General features: G+C 48.9%; 2 protein-coding genes across 2 annotated transcripts in view; one reads left to right on the top strand and one right to left on the bottom strand.

Moving 5' to 3' along the window:
* Positions 1 to 13286: 13286 nt before the first annotated feature.
* LOC142062281 (uncharacterized) lies at positions 13287 to 20633 on the bottom strand. The gene is made up of 3 exons (XM_075104458.1): positions 20493 to 20633; positions 14391 to 15095; positions 13287 to 13691 (listed from the first exon to the last, which is right to left on the bottom strand). Exons 1-3 carry the CDS (start codon positions 20631 to 20633, stop codon positions 13332 to 13334), a joined length of 1206 nt encoding a protein of 401 aa, XP_074960559.1. The 3' UTR covers positions 13287 to 13331.
* The window catches only part of SYNE2 (spectrin repeat containing nuclear envelope protein 2), a 197256-nt gene continuing 188300 nt past the window's right edge, over positions 14889 to 23844 (top strand). Inside the window, exon 1 of the mRNA XM_075104124.1 lies at positions 14889 to 15040. The gene's annotated coding sequence lies outside the window, so the exon portion shown is untranslated. The remainder of the gene's footprint in view (positions 15041 to 23844) is intronic.

Below are 23844 nucleotides of genomic sequence, written 5' to 3'. Positions count from 1 at the left end.
CTCGCAGCTTTTGAACCCTTCTCTGATCCGCTCTGCCAACCTGTGTAACACAGGCCAGCAAATTTCATGTGGTGCTTCTGCATCGCATCCCTCATGGTTTGCGGGGAGTTTTAAAAGGTCACAAATGAGCCGGTTGAAATCAGTTGGGCTAATCCTGGAGTAATATGCTGCTTGACAAGGATAGCAAGAATAGAGGCATAACCTATAAGAGATTACTGATCCTTAATAAATTAGTGCGAGCCTTGAGTAATGACAGATTAAAGGGGGCTCGTATCTTGGGAGCTGCACATCTGCTTTTCTTGCTACAGCCCTGAATACACAACTGGAAAATCAACCCTTCTGCTTTTGTTGCTTCCCTACTTCTTGTGCGCTGGCTTGTGCTTTATGGGCACGTGGTGGGGGTGAAAATAAGCCGCTGTTGGTAAATAAGTTGAAAAGGAGCACTACTGCTTAGTCACCTTGAGCAGAGAGTGGAGGAGATTTCCTGAGCCTCGCAATGAGTTCAGTTATCTGTGTGGGCAGCTCATGTTGTGTGGCGGAAAGGGGAGTCCTGAGTTTGCATGCTGAGCGATAACATTAATGGAAGAGAGGGGTGGGACTGGAAGGTGTTTGATCAGTAACGTTCAAGGTTGCCTGCAAGCTACTGGGAGCTGTATGACACCAGCTGCTGCATGTAAGACGGCCAGAGCTTTACCACCCTCCGTGCTCACGCCTGGCAGAGGGCAGTGCTGCTGCACGGCTGTCTGCTGCTGTTCATAAGCCCTAAGGTGGGTACCAGTGTGCCTTGTCTGGGTGCTAGAAAAGAGAAAATAAATACATAAGAATATATGGTGAGTCTGAAATACTGATATTGTTCTGGCCAAAGAGGCAATGCTGGGAACTGGTTTTCAGTCTCTAGATCTGGTATTTGAGACTAGAAGAGAATATTACACGGCAATCAAATGCAGGCATGATTGCCTGTGTGATGTGCATCGCTATTTCCATGCGGCCCACTTTGCTCTGTGCTGAGCAAGCGCAACTCAGTGCTGGCAGGGATTACTTTTTGTCCTCTTCCAGCAGTTGCATCTTTGCTTTGTCTGTGTGCAGCTTTGCCAGGTTTCAGGTTAGTGCCCCAATAAAGCGCCAAACTGCAAAGGCAAAAAAAAAGGAAAAGACACGTAAATATAATGAGTAAAATTGTGTTGTGACTGAAAGAACATGGAATGCTGGGAAATGCTTGTGAAGACAGTTTGCTTTAAAAGAAGCTATTGCAGTAGAAATGACTTCAGAAATGCCCTCCTGCTTTCTGGTGTTTCTGTGGGCATCTGTGGCACGTGGATGAGGAGGATTCTGCGTCCCTCCGCATCTAAGTCCTGCCATTCTCGCAGGGTCTGCAAGCTTTCTGCAGCAGCTGAAAGAGATATGGTGAGACACAAGACCCTTTATTCAGGGAGAAGCTTTATTGCGTATTTAATACAATCCCACAGCAGAAAACATGAGTCAAGTATTTACCTTGAGATTTAGGCCGAACACTGCAGTAATCCTGAACAATCCTGGAGTTCTCTGTTAGCGTTAGGTTTTAATGAACAAGCCTAAACTGAGGAATGCTTTATCTCTCTGTGTAACTGAACTCATTACTTAGGGTCTTGATTAAATTTTTTCTTTGTCAAAAAACAGGTCATGTTTTGTAAATTTTCTTTGCAGCCATAGGAATCCCTTCCCTTAAGTCAGTGAAAACTAGACATTGTCTTCTACACATTGCCTGTGAATGTTCCCTATTTGATTACAGGTCTGTTAAATTTCAAGACTGAAAAAGCAAAGGTGCTCAGGTGTTCTTTGCACATTTGTGGGATCAGGCAGCCCTGCCAGTAGTGTCTTGCTGCCACCTCTCCTGGGGAAGCCCCCAGAAGCTGCGTCTGCCTCCATGTTTCCAGTAGGGAAGCTGGATCTTGGGGGAAATTTAACCTGTACAGTCTAAAGGCTTTGCCCTGACGTGCAACAGCATTTTCCAAGCAGGATGCTTATGGGTGCCCCTCATGCACTTTGGGTTGTAAAAGCAAAATAAACCTTAAATGCACAGCTCTTTCCTGGTTTTTCAGTCTTTTCTTGCTGGCTCTGGTGGCAGCAGGCTTTCCAGGTACCCCACTGTGGGCTTTCCCACCTTAGTCACATGTTTATAAGCTGTGGGAAGCTTATCATTCCCTTCGATATCTTTCTTCTTATCAGGACTGTAAAACTGGCTATTGCCTTTTCAGCTTTCTAGGGAAACACCTTCTCCTTTAACTTCTCTTCTGATCCAACTTGTTGGCAAACCAAGGCGCACAGACAACAGGCATAAAAATTCAGATTTCTTAGGTTTTCACAGCTAGCGTCAGAGAGGATTGCAGAGGAGCGATATATAGCGTGTGCCACTGTTTGGCGTGTACATAAATATGCAACATTAATCTCTGCAGCACGAAATGGGCAAAACACAGAGTTAAGCTCAACAGTGAGATCCCTTCCTTCTGCTGCTTTAACCCATCAGTGTTACAGGGCTGGTCTCAGCGCCAGGTACCAGCTCTCCCGGGAGAAACTTGGGGTCGTGTTTACATGACATCCTGTTTACACTTACAAACCATTAGGACAGACTTCCAAAAGTTCGTTGGTGGTGCCTTTCCAACCGCCAGCAACAGTGGTGGTAAGTCCTCCTTCGAAAAATCCCTCCCAGGTACTCATCCCCTGCTGGCCCACAGGATTAACCGTGCTTTCCCCCTCGGCGTGAATACTGCACGTCCCCGCTAGATGTCACCGTTGCTTCTGCAAATCGCATGGGTTTTGACTAAAAGCATTTAATGAAGGTCCTTCCTTTAGGCAGGCCCCCACCGCGCTGGTGGGAGGCACCCCTCCCAGCCAGGGCCCGGGTGAAACACTTTCTGTACGAAATTGGCACCAAAACGCTTCTGACTTCAGGAGCAGGGTTTGCCGTGCCGGTAGGTGCTGCCAGGAGCCCACCTACTAACCCAGCTCTTGGCGCCGCTCTCCGACCAACCACGGACATCGTTGAAGTTTAACTGTATTTACTCTTTTGGCAATAAGGCTATTTGTAATTAAATATGACCCCCGGCAGCCACAGTTTAACGTAGCTGTAAAGGCCCCGAAGGTTGCAGCGCCGATCTCCTGACGGGGTGCTCCGGTGTGGGGCTCCAGCAGCCGGCGCTGGCAGGACGAGGGTCCTGGCTTCAAGAGCCGGCTCTGCAGGAGCAGAAAAAGTACTTCTTATTTGCAATTTATTCAGTTACCCGGTTAAGGATATCTCAAGAAACTAACTAACAACTGAAAAAGCAGGAAAACTTGTTTTCTCCTCTTGCCTAAGAAAGGAAAACAGCTACAGATGAGAGCTAGCACTTTGGAAATCTTGAAATCCACAATAAAAAAAGTCCAAATCCAATTACAGAAAATGCTCCTTTATTTAATAAATCAGTTGGTTTTAATTTTTTTAAAACTCTAAGTTCTGTGTCTTTTCCTGTATGTATTCAGGACAGTTAAGATACTTTGTACAATAAAAATAAATTTTAAAGCACCTGTTTACTCATTTTTAATTGCAACCCAACCTCCATCGAGTCCGACCTAAGTGAAAAATAGCCTTGTTAAAAAACCAGCATAATTTACCATTTCTAATAGTTTTATTAAAAAGATAATTAGGAATCTGAGTAAATGCGTACAAAATACAGACTCAACTTGAATAAGTAAAAGCTACAGGTACCCTCCTGGTTAGTTCTGATTAATTCTAGCAATTGCTGAAATCAAGCCTTCTTTAAAATGAAAATAACTATGGAGACCCAACTTAAAAAGAAAATAAAAATACCAGATAGATTTTTTAAAACCAAAATTTCCCGATTGTTGAACTCTGTCATTGTCAAAATTCATCTTTTCAATCCAGCCCTGGAATATACAGTTAATTGCCTCTTCTAAATACAATGCACAGTGGGCAATTACCCTTTTGCAGCTACATCTCTGGATTCAGCTTTTTCATTAAGTTATAATTATAATGGATCTCCAAAGCTGTCTTGAAAATGAAGGATTAGTAACACTGAAAACGAAGGCTTAATGGCATGAACTAAACATCAGCAATAAGCAACTTCTCTTTGCATTTCAGCTCTGGCCTCTTACCCCATTCCCCTTTCACTTTTGGATTTGCCTGAAGTGAATAAGGAGCACGGAGCCAGATTACGCAGTGAACTTTGTTATTAAAACAGCATGGAGTAATACTTAGAACTTGAGAGAGAGTTACATTTTGTTTTAGTCCATGGTGGCAGTGGAATGACAGCATCTCCATGTCACATGGGGCTTCCTTGGGGGCCCATCTGGCACTTGCAAATGAGTCATTTCATTGCTCCAACAAGTACGTGCTCTCCTGCATCCAACTTACCTTCGCTTGCACTAGCAAGAGTTGAGTTTTGTCCTAAAAGCTGTGTTCTTTTACAGAAATACGATCTGCTCATGCACATCTGCCTGCAGCTTGTTTTGTATTGCCTAGAGAGACCTTGACCTGGCTTTTCATTCGGGGTTGGTGAAACATCTGGAGCCCAGCGCTGCATCTTGTTACCGAAGCGTACGCTGCCACACGGCAGGACAGTTCACTGCACATCTGCTTGCGAGCATCAGTTCCTGCCTGCCGGCTGCCACTGCAGGTCTTGTCATGGTCCAGCTCTGCAGCAGGGTCATGCTGGAGGGGTGGCTTTAGGGTACAGCTCAGCTCATCAAACCGCCAGCAAATTCAGTTCCCCTGATCCCTCGCTTTGGTGCTCACTGGCACGGAGAGTCAGGGCGCTCAACCAGCCCAGCCAGAAGCTATTTTTAATTTTTGCCATGTGCTGTTGGTTGCTCCAGCTCCCTGAAGGGCGAGATTGCTGCGTGGTCAGTGGGTACCAGTGCCAGCGCTGCAGTCCTGCCCAGACACGAGTGCAATGGGGAGGGGAACAGGGACCCAACTGTGTGCCTCGGGGGCTGTGGGCAGGTAAATGGGCTCAGCCACCCCACAAAACCACACGCTTAAAATTACTCCCTTTGAATTGCTTCTAGTGATGACATGACCATGAGATGAATTTGTTCAGTAAGATGATCTGATTGATCAGAAGCATCTCAGAAAGTACCTCCATGAAAGACTAGACTAGAATAGAATATTCTCAGTTGGAAGGGACCTACAACAATGATGTAGTCCAACTGCCTGACCACTTCAGGGCTGACCAGAAGTTAAAGCATATTATTATGGGCGTTGCCCAAATGCCTCCTGAACACTGACGGGCTTGGGACATCGACCACCTGTCTAGGAAGCCTGGTCCAGGTTTTGACCACCCTCTTGGTAAAGAAAGGCTTCATAGTAGTTTTCTGTTGGATCTGCTATCTGAGCTGACTCACCCTGTGGGCCTCTTATCACTAAATCTAATGTAGGACGGAAGAAGGCATGGCTGGGGCGGCTCAGGATGGGATCACCAGACTGTGACTGCCCCACTTAGACCAACTTAAAATGCTGGCTCACGCTCACCCAGGTGGTGAAGCTGCAGCCTGCACCCTCCCTGCTCCCCCCTCTCTGATCCTCGGCCATGGACCCCTGCGTTGGCTCCAGCCCACCAACTGGAAACCAAGTACAGGCCTTTTTCCAGACCATTCTGCAGCTGCATCAGCTCATTTAAGCTGGGATTTGTGGCTCCCACAAGCGCCAGTCCCGATGGAGAGGTGTGAAGACCATCCAGCTGGAGGTGGTGGGGAAGGACAGAAACACCTCTCGGAGCAGTAGCAGGATGTTGTGTCAGCCACCCTCCACCCAAGCCCTGGCCCTGCCAGGACTTCATTGCTCTTCATGCCCACAGTTCCCCCCTCTTTGGCCTGCCCCTTCTCATCTGTGTGAGCTTCTGCTCTGCTGGGGACTCCTCTGCTCCTGTCTTCCTCCAGACACTCACCGGGACCATTTTGCTCCCTGCTCAACAAATCCTGAGGAGGCTCAGGCATCAGTTTGATGAGCTTAGGCTCGAACTGGTCCAACCTCCACTTGCCTCCAGCAGGAACGAGCTCCTGCATGGGTACCCATAAGAACTCCATTACCTCTGACGCCTCCAGGGCCTGCACAGGCCCCTCTTACCCTTTTTCTGCCGGTGGCAGCAATATGCCCCTTCGCCACAGGAGAGTCCTGGATTTTATGCACTACAAACCCTAATAATAACAACTCCCAGAATAACTGCAATCATCACAAAATTTCTGCTGTGCCTGCAAGGTATACTTCTTTGACCTTGCTTTTTCCAAAGCAAGCAGCATATGATACTTGATAATGTATTGCACTGGCCTACATATCAGTAGATATTCTCCAGAAATTAAAATTTTGAAAAAGTATTTACCTTATTTCTGCTGAATAAAGGCCAGGGATTCACTGTGTGGCAGCTTGGAGATGTCCAGCAACTTCCTCTGGTGCCCAAAGCTGGAGGGGGCAGCTCAGCTCCCCGCTGCACACCAAGCCCCGGTCTTGGTAGTGTGTATCTGAGTAAGAGATTTGGGTCTTGCTGCAGGACAAGCCCATGTCAGGGGCAATTTAGGAGTGATAATGAGACCCTGATCAGCAGAGGGGAAAGGGGTTATGGATGCTGTCTGAGACCGAGAAAGCCCAAAGCTGGCTGCAGGAGGTGTGACAGGCTGCCTCCAAGCCAGGCTTGTCTCTGGGGCTGGCAGCCAGCGCGGTGGGCAAGCTCAGCCTGGCCGGACAGCTGTGCAACATCCTCTGGGTGGGGATGGCAGGTTGCAAGGCCATGGAGAGGTGTGGGGAGAACGGGAGTCGTGGGTCCCACCTGTGGAGCCCTGCAGGGCTGGGGCAGGATGACAGCAGCGCTGCACTGATCCCACTGATTTAACCTCAGCTTTGTGCCAGTACAGGCTTTTTTTGTTGTTTTCCTTCCCATTCTTTGAGATGTGAGAGTGACTGCTGATTGCCGACAGCTCGGTGTTTGGGCTAAACACAAAATAATGTGTTTGGTTTTACCCCCCGCAAGCTGCAAGCAAGGTGTTGCGCTGCGGTCAGCCCCTGGCAGCGGATGAGCAAGCAAACCCGTGACCGGTACTACCAACGCGTGGCTGGTGGCTGCCCACATATGACACAGTGGTGGTACACGTGCTCCCGCGGAGCAGAAGTCCCCAGTGCCTGGCAACATGGCCTCGATGGCCAAAAATATCCTGGCTTGTCGCAGGGAGGGCGATACAGCCCAGGGGCTGGGGCCACGCTTCAGGGGACAGTCTGTCATGCAGTCAGAAAACATGACAGTGTCTTATTTAGCATGCATTTCCCTTGGTTTCAGGAAAACTATTTACAAATAAATACCAAATCATTTGCTCAGGAGAAGAGGAATTGGTTAAAAATCTGCCATACACAAGTGTTCGGCACAGCTCAGAATCCTCATGGTGGGTTTAAGGGAGAGGACGTGTCCCCTAATGCTGCTTTTAAAATAGACCAGTGTGTAAATGAAAGAGCAATTTAAGGACTCTGAGCGATGCCTGACAGCAAACGTTTCTCAAAACATGGGAGCTGTCCCCACATAAATTATAACAGATGACAGTTTACTAAATATATCCACAATGCCAAAACAAACAGCACTAAATATCAAAACAAGAGGTCACTGCAGTCTGTCTTCCATGCGTGCCACTTTTCTTTCTGATCTGCAAGAGGTTTTCATAGGGAGGACTGGAAGATGAAGCAGAGAGGTGGAGTGTATGTGACCATCTGCCAGGGAGATGGATTCCCACGTTGGCAGACGCTGTCAGTTGTGCCTTCAAGGGTCAGTGCAATATCTCATTATAGACCTCTCCTACCCCCGTGAACAAAAAAAGTCACAGTCGCCCAGAAAATCTTACACCAAAGGCAACGGCAACTTTACCCAGGTAAGGACTGAATGAGACTTTCAAGCTAGAGACCAGGATAAATGGGAAAATAATAAAGGTAACAAAAAGTTAATTGTATCTGTTGCCCTGAAGTACATTTTAAATATCGTCTGCTTTCCAGGATTGTGCATAAATATGCATAATTCTGCATCTTTAATTGAAATACTTATTCAGCTCAGCTGTTTTTCTGCTGGTGGCTCAGTGGAGTTACACTGTTAATAATCATAACAATTAGTGGTATTGCGATCCTGCTGAGAGATCTCAGCCATACTCTAAGATTATAGAACCCTGAAAGCAAACTATATTCCCAGCCCAAGAGCTGAAATCAAATTGTAAATTTTATAGCAAAAAATCCATTTCTAGCCTTTTGCATGAGAACATCAGTCTAAGGGAATCAGGAACCCACACTGAACCAAAATTTTTAGAAACCACAAATCTAATTCCCTCAGTCCTTCTTGCAAATCTCAGCCAACTGAGTCATCAGCGAAGAAATAATCATTTTAGTGGAATTCCTAAATAGCCCCCTGCACAGGTCTCATCCCAAGTGAGAGCAGTACATGGAGTAGGGCAGTACCCAGGCAGGCTCATGTTCGCCTGAGCTCTAATCCCCTTGCCGACAAAATCCTGAACTTGAACGCATGGAAAATTGCTGTTGCTAATCTTATTTCGCAGGGAAAAATTGATGTACTTCAACCAACATCTGGCAAGGTACAGGCTTTAAGCTTCTGACTTACAAGAAGCCTTGTATGCATATACATTTCACTGGCTGGTAAAGTTTCTGGAATGACATTTTTTCCTTTAAATTTCTGAAGATGCAATAGCAGCCTGAATTCCCCTTTTCTGTGTTACGTATCGCTGCACAGCGGCAGCAGGGCAATAGACATTTCATAGGCCATAAAACCAGAATGGGCTTAATCCTCTTCTCACACTAGATTTACATTTGTGTGACTGTTAGTGAAGTTGGCAGTAAAGATGTTGACAGAGCTGAGGGCTGGCTGCAGCCCAAGGGCACTGATTTTTAAAGGTGGTGATTTGGATTACTAAACCCTGCTTCCAAAGAAGCCTTAGCCCCACTTCCTACCCTCGAGAGCTTTTTTGTTCTCCATTGAATCATGGTTGAAAATGGGCTGTAGCCACCCAAGACATGGAGGTGCTGCAGTGGAAGCAGAGGGAAACCAAACCGCTGCTGCCTCAGAGCTGTGCAAGGGTGCTGTTCCCCAAAGACAGAGGTGCGACAAGGGTGGCCGGGATAGCACGAGTGGGAGGCAAGTGCTGAGGTTGGTTCTGCAGTCCAAGGCTGTCGAGATGAAAACAGTCACTGCTCAAAGTGAAATTACTGCAGATCTTGTCTGAGCCTCAGAGAAAGGGCTTCAGGGGTGAGAGGCCATCAGACAAAAAATGCATAAGCCCTTGGGTGCCTTCTGCTGCCCAATTTTGTTTTACAAGCACCTGGAGTTTGCCGCTGGCCTGGTGGAGCTATTTTGCAAAGAAACTGCTTGCCCAGCTGCTGTTATTTCCTCGTACATCCTGCAGGTTCCTGAATCCAGACCTGGCATTTGACCACTACGCTGTGTTTCTCCAGCTTCTGCTATGGTCGGTTGAATACAGTGTTTCTTGGCAGGTTTCTCTCGCCCAACTTCTCAAAAACAGAGGCAAAACTGAGATGCCGAACTGCAGGTGGGGTGCAGCGTGCTTGGGAGGCACCAGCCAGCTTTGGAGCATGAGGGTAAAGCTGATAGGACTGGGTTGGTCTTGACTGCAGGCTCGTTACAGTGCTCTTTCAAATACACTGCAGTACAAGTGCTGCAGCAGCAACAGTCTAAGGATAGAAGAGGTAATATTTTTTAATTAAGTGAAAAATGTAGATAAACTTTTGGGTTTAAGATAAGGGGATTCTGAGCCCAAAACCTTGCCTGAGTTTACTGATAAGATTGGTTCAAGGTCTTCCAGATTCCTAAAGGTCTGTTAAGACCTTGACCCGATCTTGTCGAGAGTCTAACAAACTCCTAAAACAGTCTCCTAAGCCCACTAATCCCCTCAGGAATGCAAAGCTTCAAGTAGGATCCAAAAAGACACTTAAGTACCTGAAGCAGAACGTGGACAGGTCGAAGGTACCTCAGTAAAAACCTGTGATCCAAGAGACTCCACTCAGCTGGTATCGACGGCTGGGGATGTTCAGCTTTGAATTTAATTTTCAGGGTAGAACCTGAAGTTATGTCTCTTTGCGTAACAAACCCACCTCACCTGTAACCGAGGAGCCGGTGCACTTCGGGAGGTGGGAAAACATAGACTGGTAATGTTTTTTCATGCACGGTGCCTGCATTATAAATGCAGCAAAATGAGCCCTGCTCAGTTCACATTGCAGGTACCTGTCCTGGGCTGTGCCTGTGTATGCGCGGAGTCTGGTGCCTCTGCTCTGCAGAAATTTGGGAGTTCACACCAAACCGCATGTTCAGCGTTGGTTACCTTAAGACAGCTACCCTCTTGAATCACCTCACTCACGCAATGCTGTGTAGGAAGATATAAGTGCGCAGTGCAGGCTCCTGCATGCTGCAATAAGGAGTTTAGTTAGTTAGTTATTAGTTCAGGCACTAATTTTTAAGTGTAAAAGTCTTCAGTTTGTCCTATCTTTAGCCAGGAACCGTAGTCCCCAGACAAAATCACAGAAAAAGGAAACTGAATAAAAGGTGAGGATATTTACTTTGAGAAATGTAGATTTACTAATTATGAACCTATTCCAGGAGATTTCCTCCAGATTTGCTGTGACTTCAGTATTACTAACCTATTTTTCTCGTTTGGAGCTGTGCTTCTCTGTCCTTGAATTAACTTGTGACCTAACAAAGCATTTAAGCACAGGCAGCTTTAACCATCTAAGTGTTTCCACTGACTTCAGCAGGAACAATCAGGTGTTAAAGGCAGCATCCATGCCTAAGCTGGGGACAGTGTAATACATAAATATTTAGATTAAATGGGAGGGGAAAAGGGAGGATTTCTAATGGGATTACAGTCGAATTTCCTTTTATGCTTTGCAGAGGAAAATAGTATGCAAATGCTGCACGTGCCTACACAGATTCAACCTTTCCTCTTTTTTGATCTCTCTACTTCTGAGAAACAAGTTGCACATGATTGCTGAGGAGAAACTCTCCCTGAGGCCATTTTTTGATGGGCACTGTGGAGTTAGGCAGACCCCTTTTCGCTGCTTCTGGCTACGCTTGCCCACTCCAAGGCTCTTCCTCCAGTTGCACCTTGGTGGAGATGAGGTGAATTGTGCCTGGGAACTGAGCCAGGGTAAAAATAACTGAGGTGGGGAGGGTGCTGCTTTTTTTAAGGAGTATCGTGGTCTCTTTGACAACACAACGGCACAAAGAGCTGCACCAGCACAACAGAGGGAGTGTAACCCAACCGCTCCATCAAAGCGCTGCCACCAAACACGATGTCTGCAGAATTAAATCCTTATTTCTTCAGCGTTGCTGCGCCAGCAGGCTAGAATGTAGGAAAGTCCAAAGGTGAGTTTCTACTCTCACCGCTCCTTCCCCTTTTCCCAGCCCTTCTCTCTCCTGTGAGGGATGGGGTGAGCAGAGAGCAGCTGGGCAGAGGCTGAGGTTTCTGGCATGGTGCTGGTTCCTTGTTCTCTTGCTGATCATCCTGTTCCCAGCTCCAGTTTGTGCTGTGCATTCTCATCTCCAGGCTGGATCCTGCTGCCCCTTCAGTTGTGCTGACATACCTCTTTGTGTGTCCATATCACAGTCAAATCCTGGGAGCAATCCAGCTGAAAACAAAGTATTCTTCTGGGCTAATCTTCATCTGGCTCCCAGCTCCAGCCCCAGTGCACGCACCACACCAGCATGGCACAGGGGGTTGCACACAGGGGAAAGAGGAGTTTCACCAGGCCAAAGGTTTGTTCTGGCAGATGACAGAGCAAACATGACTTGGAGTATTCAAACAAACTTAGTTTACACAGCCATCACTATCCTTCAGAGTTAACAGTTTATCCAGTGGACTTGGGGAATTTGATCTCCCTCCGTTGCTGGAACCTAGTCGTGCAAATTCTGCATTATAGGAGGGATGTCCTACCATGAAGCTCAAGCCATTCATCCACATGGGACCTCCAAGTGCGAGGTACCTGGATGCCTTGCACAAGAGTCATCCTGTAGCATCCAGCTTGGTGAGTTTGCTGTTCAGGGTGGTGTTGGAAGGTTGGGGCAAGACACACCACTGACCTGATCATTCACTCACCAGGAATTGTGAGGGCTTCTGATCGCCACCATGGTTACCTTCACCACTGTGGTTTTAGCCTGTAGTGCTGCTTTGCAGGTCTTTTCCCCGGTACCCCGCCCATCTGTCCAGACAGCTCATTTCAGACACCTGTGGGCAGTAGGTGAGAGCTCTGATCACACAGCTTCCAGCTGCTCACCTTCCACAAAGACCGATCCATGGCAGCCACTTGCCAGCCTTGCTGGCAGCACCCATATACCTGTCAAAGCATTAGCCTGAACACAGGGCTTTAGCAGTTCCTAGCTGGACAGCTGTGTATAATAAGAGAGATGGAAGTGTATTTTCAGAGTGTCAGGCTGTACTGAGTAATCAACAGCTGGAAGATGTGGATATAAAGTAGGCATATATGACTTAATTCTACCTTTGTGTCCCGCAACTGTTTTTTATTGGTATTACTATTTAATTGCTCTCATTACACCTGTCCAATAATACCATTTAGCATTAATAATACTTAGTGTCACACCTTCAAAGTGCTTTACAAGCTAGTTGTGAAATGCACAATTTAAGTGAAAACAAGCACCTTGGGCTGGGACCTGTGCTTGTGTTTGACAAAGCCCGGTAGGTGCCTGCAGTGCTGGGTACGCTGGAACAAGGAGCTGCGTGACTCACGGAGGGGTTAAGCCAGTAGGAAGAGCAAGGAGCCATAATGTGGGGTGGTGCTCTCCAAGCACAAAAGGTTGAGACTCCATGAGACTTTTTTCTGCTGAATTTAATGGCATGTGGAAGAGTCTTAGGTGGTCAAGAGGGGGTTTGAAATAATTCTTCAAGTAATAGAGCTTAGTTTTGATATTTCTTCTTCTTCTCTCCTTCCTTAAACCCAGACTGAAATCTGGCAGTCAAAAGTAGCAAATCAGTCAGAAATGCTTTTTTTACATCGAGGATATGCATCACAGTAACCATAACACAGAAATTAAGAAACTACAGCACAGCCAGAATTCAGCCCCTCAACTGTGTCCGTGGAGTGTCAGAGAACTGTGTCACTATACAAACACTAATTAACCCTCGATGAAACAAGTAAAAAACTGCACAAAGAGCACTCACGGGTCAATTTGTTGCAAGGACAGCACGAATCGGAGCAGGCACTTGCCAAGGCAGGGCAGTCCAGCTATAACTGGACTTTGACTGATGTCATAGTGTTCTTGGGCTCCCGCTGCAACAGCGCTCAAAAAGGTGCAGGTTCATTTTTGCCTGGGAAAAAATAATAGAATGTCCTGAGCTGGAAGGGACCCACAAGGATCATTGAGCCCAACTCCTGTCCCTGCACAGGACAACCCCAAATTCACACCATGACTCTGAGGGCACTGTCCAAGAGCTTCTTGAATATTGTCAGGCTGGTGCCGTGATGCCTCCCTGGGGAGCCTGGTCCAGTGCTCCACCACCCTCTGGGTGAAGAACCCTTTCCTAACATCCAACCTAACCCTCCCCGGCACATCTTCCTGCCATTCTGAAAAAAGACCAAAGGGAAAAGAACTTTTAACAGAAAAAATTCCATGAAGAAAATCAGGGCTCCAAATCTGGTAGAACTTCCTTAGACACATCTGTGGGTATAAAGAGAAGCTCGGGTAAGAAGGTACATTTGACTTTGTAACCTTCAAATACAGGACCGCCCTTTCTTCCACTTTTTTAAGTTGGTTGTTGTTTTATCAGCACAGATGGAGGAGAATCCTGATGTATTGGCACTGGCAGGAAGTGGCTTTTGGAAAGTTACATTTTTCTTTGGATAACTGGCTGACCTCTGGGTGTGTAAAGCAAATATCAGTCTCAATATTTATATCCTCTCACTTTGTGAAGGATAGCCAAAAGCTATCCAGTATCAAATGGAACAAATGTCAGAAATTGCTTCCTCTCCCCCCTCCAAAAAAACTTCCTCTAAAGTTCTAAAAAAACCCCTAATTTGCTCCATGTTCACATTACAGGCCCCCTTTTACCCCTTCAGAGACTGGGCTGGCCAAGGCCAGGTGATGCAGTCCCTGGAGCTGGGGAAGGAGCCTGGACGAGAGCGAGAGGGGAAGGCGGCTCATGCCTGGGTTCTGTGCGTGAGGTGAAGGGAGCCGGCCTTGGGGAGAGCTATGGAGGCTGTGCAGGAGCTGGAAAGGTCTCCAAATTTTGCCTGCCTGTATTTCTGATCATCTGAATTTGATGTGGGGGTGCTGCAGATCTGTGACAATCCAAAGGCATTTTATTTCTTTGTATCACCTGTGACCCCAAACCTCCCCAGACCAGAACACGGTTCTTACCAACACACAGGTGGTTCTTCTTACGGACTTGCAGCGCAAACCTTCGCCCAGCGCACACGGGCGCAGCCGGTGCTTGTGGCCTCGCCCGGCTGTTCCCGAGGGGCGGGACGAGCCGCGCCGGGCGGGAAGCCCCGGGAGACCCCCAGCAGGGAAGCGAAGCCGGTGAGAGCAGGGGTGCGTGGGGAGCCTGAGGACCGTCCCCTTGCTCTCACCGGGGCACCCCGAGAGACACGGCCGGTCAGCGTGGGGTGTTCCGCAGGGAACTGCCGTCCCGGGTGGGAGGGTGCGGGAGGGAGGGAGGTGGGTACGGGAGGAGGGTGCAACGCTCCGGCAGCTCCCGCGCGTGCAGCTGCCTGCCCCGGGCGAACACGACACGCGTGGGTGCGGGTGTGCGGGACGGAGGCCGCGCCGGGGAGGTAGGAGAGCGCCCCCCGCACCCCACCCGCGGCAGGCCGGGCCCTCCCGCCGCTGCAGGGGGAGGCGGAGCGCCAGCCGGCCGGGCCGGGCTGGGCTGTGGGGGCTGCGGCGGCCGCGCCGCCTTCCCGCCCGCGGCCGGGGCGGGGAGCGGCCGGTCCCTCCTCCTCCTCCTCCCGCCCGCCCGCCCGTCCTCGCCGCCGCCACCCGCCGCCGATGCCGGGACTGCGCCCGCGGTGAGTGAGTCCGATCCGCCGGGACCCGCCCGCGGGAAGTTGCGGTGCGGCGACCCTTTGTGCGGGGAGCGGCGGCTCTGCCCGCCCCGGCCCCGCTCCCGCCGCCCCCGGCCCGCGGGTCCCGCCGCCCCGCCCGGCCCCGCTCCGCTCCGCACCCCTCCCGCCGCGGCGGTACCTGCCGCTCTTTGTTCGCCGCCGCCGCCGCCTTTGTTCCCTCGGTGCCGGCTTCACCTTCGGCACCGCCCGCGCGCCCCGCGGGACGCCGCTGCACGGGGGGCGCGGAGGGACCCCACTCCCGGAGCGGGTCCGTGTCCCCCTGTTCCCCCCCGCCCTTTCGCCGGGGAAAGGGGGAACGCGCGGCGGGGGCAGCGCGGCGGGGCACGGCCGGCGGCGGGAGCCGGGGGCTGCGGGGACTCCCGCCCTCGCCGGGCCGGGCCCGCCCTACCCGGAGCCGTGTCTCTCCGGCCCTGCCCGGGGAGTTTCGCCGGCCGAAACCCGGAGCCGGCTTGTTCCGAGGCGGTGGGGAGCGATCCCGGGGGTGCGAGCAGGTAAACGGCGTTTCCCTGCAACCCCGCGTCGCGCCCGGTGCCGTGGGTTACAGCTCGGAAAGTCGCTATCTCTTGGGTTGCGTGTTTGTAAAGTGATGGCGGATACTTATTCAAAGTTCTCGGGAAAAGCAGTCACTACTTTCCTGCCACAGGCGGTGCAGGGATTTCTTCAGTCGCTGTGCTATCGGGGCCAGGTCGCTGCTGCTCCTGCTCTGGATAAAGCGTTGTGGGCTGAGGGCTCACGCTTTCTGCTCTTCCCCCTGCACATGGGCTCCTTTCTCTTCCCCGGCTTGTGTGCCATCCGACCTCCTGCCTCCCCTCCCTCCCATCTTTCAAGGACTCCTGCCAGCCTCCCGCTTCCTATCAGAGTGGTTATTACGGATCTGCGTTACTGCGGCCCGTGGGATGCGGCACGTGGGGTCTGTAGCTTGGCGCCGACTTTGTGTCGGGCGCTGGGGGCGCGTGGATCTAAGGGAAGGCTCTCTGTCCTCTTTTCACCTCAGTCCTCTCCCTGTTGCCCCAAAATGGGGTTATCTTTCTACTCTTCCTGCCTGGGAGCTGCTGGAGGAATTGGGAGGCAGAGCAGGTGCACGCTCCTTGGGTTGTTCAAAGCACACAGAGAAAAAATTTTGAGCAAGTTCGAGAGTTTTTCACGACCTTCGTCATGTCAGCGACTGTGTGTTCCTCACGCCTCTGCTTCCCTCTTTCAGGGTGCCCCGTGTCCCGTCTGTCCTCTCCCCTCTTCCCATCATTTCCTCTTTTTCCTCCCTCTCAGCTTTCAGGGCGATCTCCTGTCAGAGGGCAGACAGACAAAGATGCAAGTGCCACATGTAGGATCTTGGCTAGTTCTTAAGACTGCTGGCCAAGCCAACAAAACCGCAGCTTGGCGGACACGTCTGTTTATGCCTCTGAAACGCAATACCTGCAGAAGGGACGCAGGCGGCCTCTGGCACCTGGTTAGCCGAGTCACAGGCTTCAGCCACTTCTGGGGTGGTTTTGTAGCTCGGAGGAGTATGGTGGTGGCTGTTAACACTGCCTGCAGTAACAGCATCCGCCGCCCCACAGGCACGCACGCAGCTACCTCGCGTTGAAATCAGGGCAGCCTAAATAATTGATTTCCAAGGCAGAAGGCGGCCTGCCATAGCAGGAGGGGACGGGGCGGTGGTGGAGCAAGCGTGCGGCGGCGGGGGAGCCGAGGCCCTGGCACCTGCCAGCGAGGTCGATGGGGACGAGCTGAAGTAGAGAGGGGTGGGCAGTGACACATGGGGGCTAGGGGGGCGATGAGAAATCAGCGGTGACTGCAATAAGCATATCACTCCGTACCGATGTGTATGGTGTGTGGGCCCCCCGTGTGCGAGATGCTGTACAAACACCTAGTCAGAAGCGTTTAAATGGTGTTTCTTCTTCCCTTCTTTGTAATGAAGGGTAATGAATGATAATTGCCTCTTTACCCTAGTTATCTATAAAAGTATATATCAAAGTTCCTTTATTTAAACAGCTGTTCACAAATAACCTCAGGAAACTGTATTTTAAGTGCTGTTGATATCATACGGCGTTAAGAATTGAGCATGATGGTTTAAGAGGGGCAAAGGAACTTATTTTTCTCCAGTTAAATCAGACTAAAAGTTCATTAAAGTAAATGAGAACTTTGTGGGTGTCAGTAGCACTCAGCCAGTCCCGCAGTGTGCTAGCTATTTTTTATTTATTTGTCAGGCAAAGATTTTAAGCATAGGCACAATGAAGTAATTCAAGAAGCAGCATGCATTGCTGGCTAATGATCTAATAGGTTGAAAATGCTTCATCTCCCTAGCCATTAATTGTAAGTTTTACGGTATAAGGAAAAGTAACAAAAGAAAAAATTGTTACTCTTTGTTCCTTTGCAGTTAACTGCGGGTTTAATGTTACTTCTTCTGATAGGTTTTTTGGGCAAAGTTGCCTCTTGTTTCAGGAGCAAAATGCTTTGTTTTGGGGGAAAAACGGGCCACAGTTTAGCCCTTTTACTGAGTTCATTGTAAGTGTTGTAAAACCCTTTTACCAGTAATTAATTCCATAAAGAGTGAATTTAGCTCCGCTTGGTTTCCTCGCCATCTGAATATAGAAATGAATTAAAGAAAACCCCCAAAGAGGGCATGAAGAAGCACAGCTTGGAAGATCAGGTATAAAGAGCCTCATTCATTTTGGTTTATCTGTAGTACAGGGATATGCCCTTCCTCCATGAATCATCTCCTGACATCTGTTTGCAGCGCTGTTTTCTTAGCAACTGCGGCTCTGTTTTAGATCTGGACTCTCAATGGCTGGGTTTGTATGGAGAGATGTGAAGAGACAACCCAAACTCTTCCTAGCAAAGCTGTGCCTTTCAGCCAGTTTACCTAATTTCTTTTCTTCCCTGGGGCACAATAAATACCGGTTTTAAAAGCCTACCAGCTGAGATGTTTTTTCTGTGTATGCGCAAAGCGATGTTATCTGTTGCTTACCACAAGCGAAGTGTTTCCCCAACATGATCTGGCAGCGTGGGAGAGCATCTCTCAGGTTGCAATGGGCTGTGCCATTCCTGATGTTGAAGGAATGAGCCGTGTGTGCTGCCACACTTGCCCTAGGTTTCCTTTGGTTTATTTTGAACTGTCACGGGGCTTTTAGATGTGGGAAAGAACCTGGTCTCGGAGGAACGGTGGAAATGCAGGCAGTGATGGTAAGGACCTGCTCCTAGCAACGTGCCTGTTTGACCAAGCGGTCGGATTAGGTGGTGGGATTATACATGCGGAGTGCTGTATGAGTAACGCTTTGGGACTGGATCCCTAAACTGCGATTAAAGAGAAGGTGACATTTCATACACCTCTCACCTAATCTTCCTTTGCCTGAATTTCATCCCTGGCTGGTGTGGCTGAAAGACTCCTATAACTGAGACAGAGGTGGCCATGTAGCCGCTGGGAGATCGTTTTTTTTCTGGCTGTGCTCTGTGGAGGGGATTGAGACCCATCTTGGGTCTGGGAGAGTTTTTTGCTTCAGCTCATGTGGCTGAATTGGTCTGGAGCGTAAATGTATGCCTGGGAGTACAAGTGGTATGTCAATGCTAAGGGACAGGCTGCGTTCAGCCCACTCCCTCCTGTGCAGATGTGCAGCTTCCCCAGGACGAGCGCGAGATTATACCTACTGGACTATGAATCAAAAAATACAGTGTGTATTATCCCATAGGACATGGATTTGACCGCCTACCCTTCCAGGACTGACTTGCATCCAATGGAGCATGAAGGGTGTCAGCAGCAAGTAGTCACTGAAGGATGTGAACGTATTTTGGATTGGGATAATGTCGAGAAGGGAAAGAGCCCAGTGTCTGGAGCATTTTGTCTGCAAAGGGATTGCAGGGTGGAGATGGGAAGGCTAAACAGTGTCTCTGAATGCTGGCCAGCTTCCTGCGACCTTCATGGTTTGCACACCAGTCCCAGGATTAGCAAGGATACAAAGAAGACAGCCTCTGTGGATCACCTAAATCACAGTGTTCAAAGCAGGAGATAAAGCAAGCTGCTTCTGTGGAGATGCTGAAGGGCCAGGACAGGGACAGAAAAGGGAGTGGGGAAAAAACTTCTGTTTAGCTCAGCTGCACACACAGGAAGGGAGCAGAAAGCTGTGCTGGGGAAAGGGCTGGTGCGGAATAGGCTGTTATCTCCCCCCGGGAGGGGAAATGGGGCAGAGCTTTGACTCTGGGCTTAACTTCAGTCTTTCTTAGGGAGGCATGTTTGCTTTCTAACGTTGCAGCCTGCTGATAACACCCGACACAATGCAGCTGCACAGAGTGGCTTGAGAGGTTTTTAAGGAATTGCTGACCCTGATACAAGCTGTACTGTTTGTGGCCAGGGCCGGGGAAGAAGAGAAAAGAATGGTATTAGTTATTTGAGCTTTAACACTCAGGCTGCAAGTTCTATCAAAGGAAATGACAATTAAGATGGAAAACAAAGCACTTGTAATTACTTTCATGGAAGTTTAGGGAGGAGGCAGAAATGTGGGTTTGACAGGAAGAAGTTTTGCTTGCTGAATCGTTTGGCCTGTTGGTTGCCAGGAGAAAGACAAGAAGTTGGTGAATGATGGAGTGAAAGGGCGAGGCAGAGAGGGGAGTGCATACGCTGCTGAACATGCCTTGCTGGTCTGCACCAAATGGCCTGTGTATAACTGGTTGTAAAGATGTTTCAGAAATGGGTTTGGTTCTGTTTGCATTACCGAGACTTCTATTTCATGCTGGATTGGGTTTTGTTGTTAATAACCACCTAAAAGATGCAGGGAGAGAAAGGAAAGCTGCTCCACAACCAGCATGTCCTGCTTCGTGGAGGCTCTCGTGTAGTGAGCGATGTGGAGCTTTGGCTGTAGCAATATTTGATGAAAGCTTCAAGTTTAATGACTAAATGAAGCTCTTCTAGCAAAGCCAAGCCTTCTGGGCAAAGGTGGTTGCATATTGTCTGGTTACAAGACATATATGAAGGAGGCAAGCACAGAGTGCTTGCACCATGTGTCTCTGGTGGTGACGCTCTCTCTCACTTAAGTGTAAACCAAGGGGGGTGCTTCCTTGCTTCCTTCCTTTCCCCAGCTTAAAAGGGTGAGATTCATCTTGCCAAGCTACAACGTAACTGTCTGCATGAGAGACAGTTGTCCAGACTCCTTTCATAGTCACTGGAGAGGAGCAAACACTTTTGGGCCATGATTCATCCACACTGAATTGGACATCTAAAAATACATTGGACAAACTGACCTAAAAGTGCCTGTTTCTCTCCATTGTTTCTGCAGAGTTCAAACAATAAATGCGCATGGAGGCATCTCTCTTGTAGCTGTTTAGTGTCAGGAGAGCTGAACCTCAGCCAAAGTGTCTCATACCGCGGCAGAGATTCTAGAAGGGTTCCTAGTGTCCTCATTCTGACCAGACCTGGCGCCCGTGTAGGTTGCACAGTGTAAGGCGATGTGCCCGAGACCGGACAGCAGACAGCAATGTCCAGTTTAGAGTCGTCGTCCTCCTCCTCTGGCCAGTCATTGGATTCAGAAAAGCTTTGGGCTGGACCCATAGCGCCAGACAATCTTCTGCTATAAATAAGAGGCCAAAGGGGATTTGCAAAGTGGCTTTTTCAAGGTCGCACATCAGGTTAGCGGCAGAGGTGGAAGCAATGAGGACAACAGCAGGCTCCCCAAGGTGTGTTCCTTCTCCTGCCCGTGCTCCTTGCAGCTGCCTTGCAATCTGCTCCTCTCCTCGGGGCAAGACTGGCTGCCTGGCTCTTGGTGGTGGACGGCACCCGGTAGGTACTCGGTTCCTTTTTGTGAAAACTTTTTGCAAAATTATATAGGCTGTTACTTGTCCTCCTTTCCCTGACTTTTCTCTTCCAAAAGTCCATAGTTCAGGCACTTACCTGAATTGTTGTGTATCCACTGGGCTGGTGTGGATGATTGTACGTGTGCTCCAATCTGCAGCAACCAGCTGAACCTTGGAGGAGTCAATGTGCTTTGCTTCAGGCTCACAGTGACCTAAGACAGCGTGTGTGATCACTCAGTGGTGTTCAGGTGATGTGTGGAAACTCTTTACACTGGCCTATCTAAAACTTGCAACGTGTATCTAAATGCAAAGCTTGGGGAGCTTTGGAGCCGCGCAGGGAGCGGTGACCTGGTCCGCTCTGAGGTGGTGCTGCTGCCTCTGGGTTATGTAGTGGCATGGTAAAAAAAAATCACTAGCTCTTCTGGAAAAAGCCTAACTTATCTGCACAGGTAAACCAGGTAGGTTAAGGATAAAACTCCTCCTGTGTGGAGAACTAGTTTACAGCAGAAAGACGTCCTTTGCCAAATAAGCGGAGTGTCTAGGGGGAGAATTTGGTGAAGGAGTTTGCTTGTATAGCAGAGGTATGAAGTACAGGCAAGTACCGAGTGTTAAATGGATCCTGTGCAATTCTGATTTCAGACAAATACCAGAGCATTCTACTATCTTTTTTGATACGTGAGAAAAAATATGATAGTGGTGAAATAGAAAGCAGTGTTGTCTGAGCCAGGATTTGATTCCTGAAATTCTGCTTTAGGGGGTCTGTGGGTGAACTCCAAGAGGTGAAACAAATTCCAGTTTGATCCCGGAAAGAACAACTGGGGAGAGGAGGGAAAGAGCAAACTGTTAAGTAAGAGCTGGGAGGCAAGCCAGTCTCCAAAAATAAACACTGAAGATCAATTCCAGGTATTTCCTGGCATTGTCATCCTACTTCATCAAGCAGTTGGACTGTAACAAGTGGTTTCACAGTTAGCAGACTGACAGGTTTAGGGTCGGGTTTTTTTTGTTTCTGTTTTTTTTTTTTTTTTAGAGAAACAGAACTGTCTGATAGATTGTTCGCAGTATTGTTTCTTATGCAGAACTGGGTGGGATGTTGGTGATTAAATACCCCTGGGACGGATAAAGCAGAGCTTGTTATTGTAAGAGGGAAGTAACAGCAGAGCCGGCTTTGTTTTGGGGGAGTGAAAAATCTGAGTTATTTTTTCCCCAGTTATGCACCTTACTAGGTCTGTAGGGACTTGGAATAGCTTTACAGACATTGTTTGTGAGTGAAGGCTTCACCTTTGAAAATCTTGGAGGTGACTCTGAATGTGTTTCTTCTTGTAAAGATACTCCGAAAAGCCAGTCCAGGAGTTTAATGTACCGAAAGCCAATGCGTGGATTGTAAGGAAATTGAAGCGTATCCTGTTCCAAGGACTTGCGCTGGCGGTCACACGCCAGCTCCTTGCTGGAGTTTCGTCCTGGACAGTGACTCCGGGAGGTGTGACTCTGCAAACCAAACAGAAACATGCCTCAGTGGGCTGGGGTTCGCCTGGGCGGCCAGATTGCGGCTTACCTCACCTGTTTGGCCGTCGCCTTGCCGCGGCTGCCTGGCCCAGGAGGGGATGGTGCGGCAGCTCTGCTTACACAACACGCATCTTCTGTTGCTTGACTGAACTTGTCTGTAAGTAACTTTGTGTTAGTAATATTGCTGCCTTTCAGCAAGGGAGATGCATGGGGCTCACAGGCATTCGTCCTGTTTTGTGTCTCTGTAAGAAATCCTGATTCCCAGAGAAAGCAGGCTGGACAGCTCTGTGATTCAGGGATTGATGAGGAGACTCTGTCATCCTGCATGTGCAGAAGGGGAATGCGTGAAATGAGTAAGGCATCCTTTAGTCTGGGCTATTTCTAATTTGGATTCCTTGGCTTTGCAACTGCGACTGTATTTTTATTTAAATTTTCTTTAGTGAGAACAATTTATTCTAGCAGGTTACTGCGTAGCACCAAGTTCTTGGGCTGCCTGTGTGTGGTTTGGCTGTTTGGCCCTCACAGGCAACAGGAATTGTGAGAATAACAGTGTTTGGCCTGGTTTTCGCTGCACACAAAAAGTTGTTCTGCATGCTTGAAACTACGCTATAAATCAGAGATTTGGGTTTGTGTGGTGTTTTTTTTCCTAAAGCAACTAATTCTTTGAAAGCAAGGAGAAAGACATTTTACATTTTACTTGTCTTAAGCAGTAAACAGAAGTGCTTTACTTTGCAGAGCAGTGCGGAGGCTCTGCTGAGTTGCCTGAGTGAAGCGCTGGTTTTCCCCTTTAGTGGAGGATCCCGCACAGTCTGTGTGGGAGGCAACACCATTGGAAGGCCCTTGTCATGGGTGCAAGACCAGCACAGACCTGCAAATGTGCAGGCTGCACTCGTGGAAAGGCTGCTTTGCCCACAAACCTTGAAGTGCATGGGACAGAAGGTGGAAAAAAACCAACAAGACCCTGACTAGCATTTTAGGGGCAATTTTCAGCAGAAATTATGTGGAGCTATCATATGGAATTTTACGGGCATGAAAAACTTGCTCATCGGAGAGGGAGCCTCTCCAGGTCAGAGCAGAGGTGTGCTGGGGAAGAGCGGTAGTTTGCATTGCTGTAGCCTCAATTGGACATGCTTGAGAGAGCAGCTGATGAATTCACAGCTGCCAGGCTAGGACCTATCACTTAAATTGTAATTTGCCCTTCAAATTTTGGCAAGCTTCGTTTACCATTTGCTTGACAAATCTCTCTTTTGTGTTGTCCTTCTGCCTGTGTAAAACAGCAAGCGCTGCCGGAGAGAGCTACTCGCAGTAGATTCCTTTTCTCCGCTATATTTAGTGATCAAAACAAGTTCATGATCTTTACAGGAATACTGCCAAAGCAGATAGGTTTAGCATGAGACATGCCCTTTCTCTTTCAGCTCCCAAATACACATTACATTTCACTTTCCTCTCCTTTCTTGACACTATCA

The sequence above is a fragment of the Phalacrocorax aristotelis genome, chromosome 9, assembly GCF_949628215.1.
Source record: "Phalacrocorax aristotelis chromosome 9, bGulAri2.1, whole genome shotgun sequence".
NCBI classification, from domain to species: domain Eukaryota; kingdom Metazoa; phylum Chordata; class Aves; order Suliformes; family Phalacrocoracidae; genus Phalacrocorax; species Phalacrocorax aristotelis.
The sequence above is the reverse complement of the archived record's forward strand: the minus strand, read 5'-3'. Positions and strand labels throughout refer to the sequence as shown.

Bases quoted from the DNA above. Each gene is read 5' to 3' on its own strand.
- LOC142062281 (XM_075104458.1), bottom strand. From the start codon at position 20,633: ATGGGTCCAGCCCAAAGCTTTTCTGAATCCAATGACTGGCCAGAGGAG. The intron at 15,096-20,492 runs GTCAGAATGAGG...CCCCGCACAAAG, and splicing joins CTACACGGGCGCCAGGTCTG to GGTCGCCGCACCGCAACTTC. The intron at 13,692-14,390 runs GTAAGAACCGTG...TTATACCCACAG, and splicing joins GAAGAACCACCTGTGTGTTG to ATGTGTCTAAGGAAGTTCTA.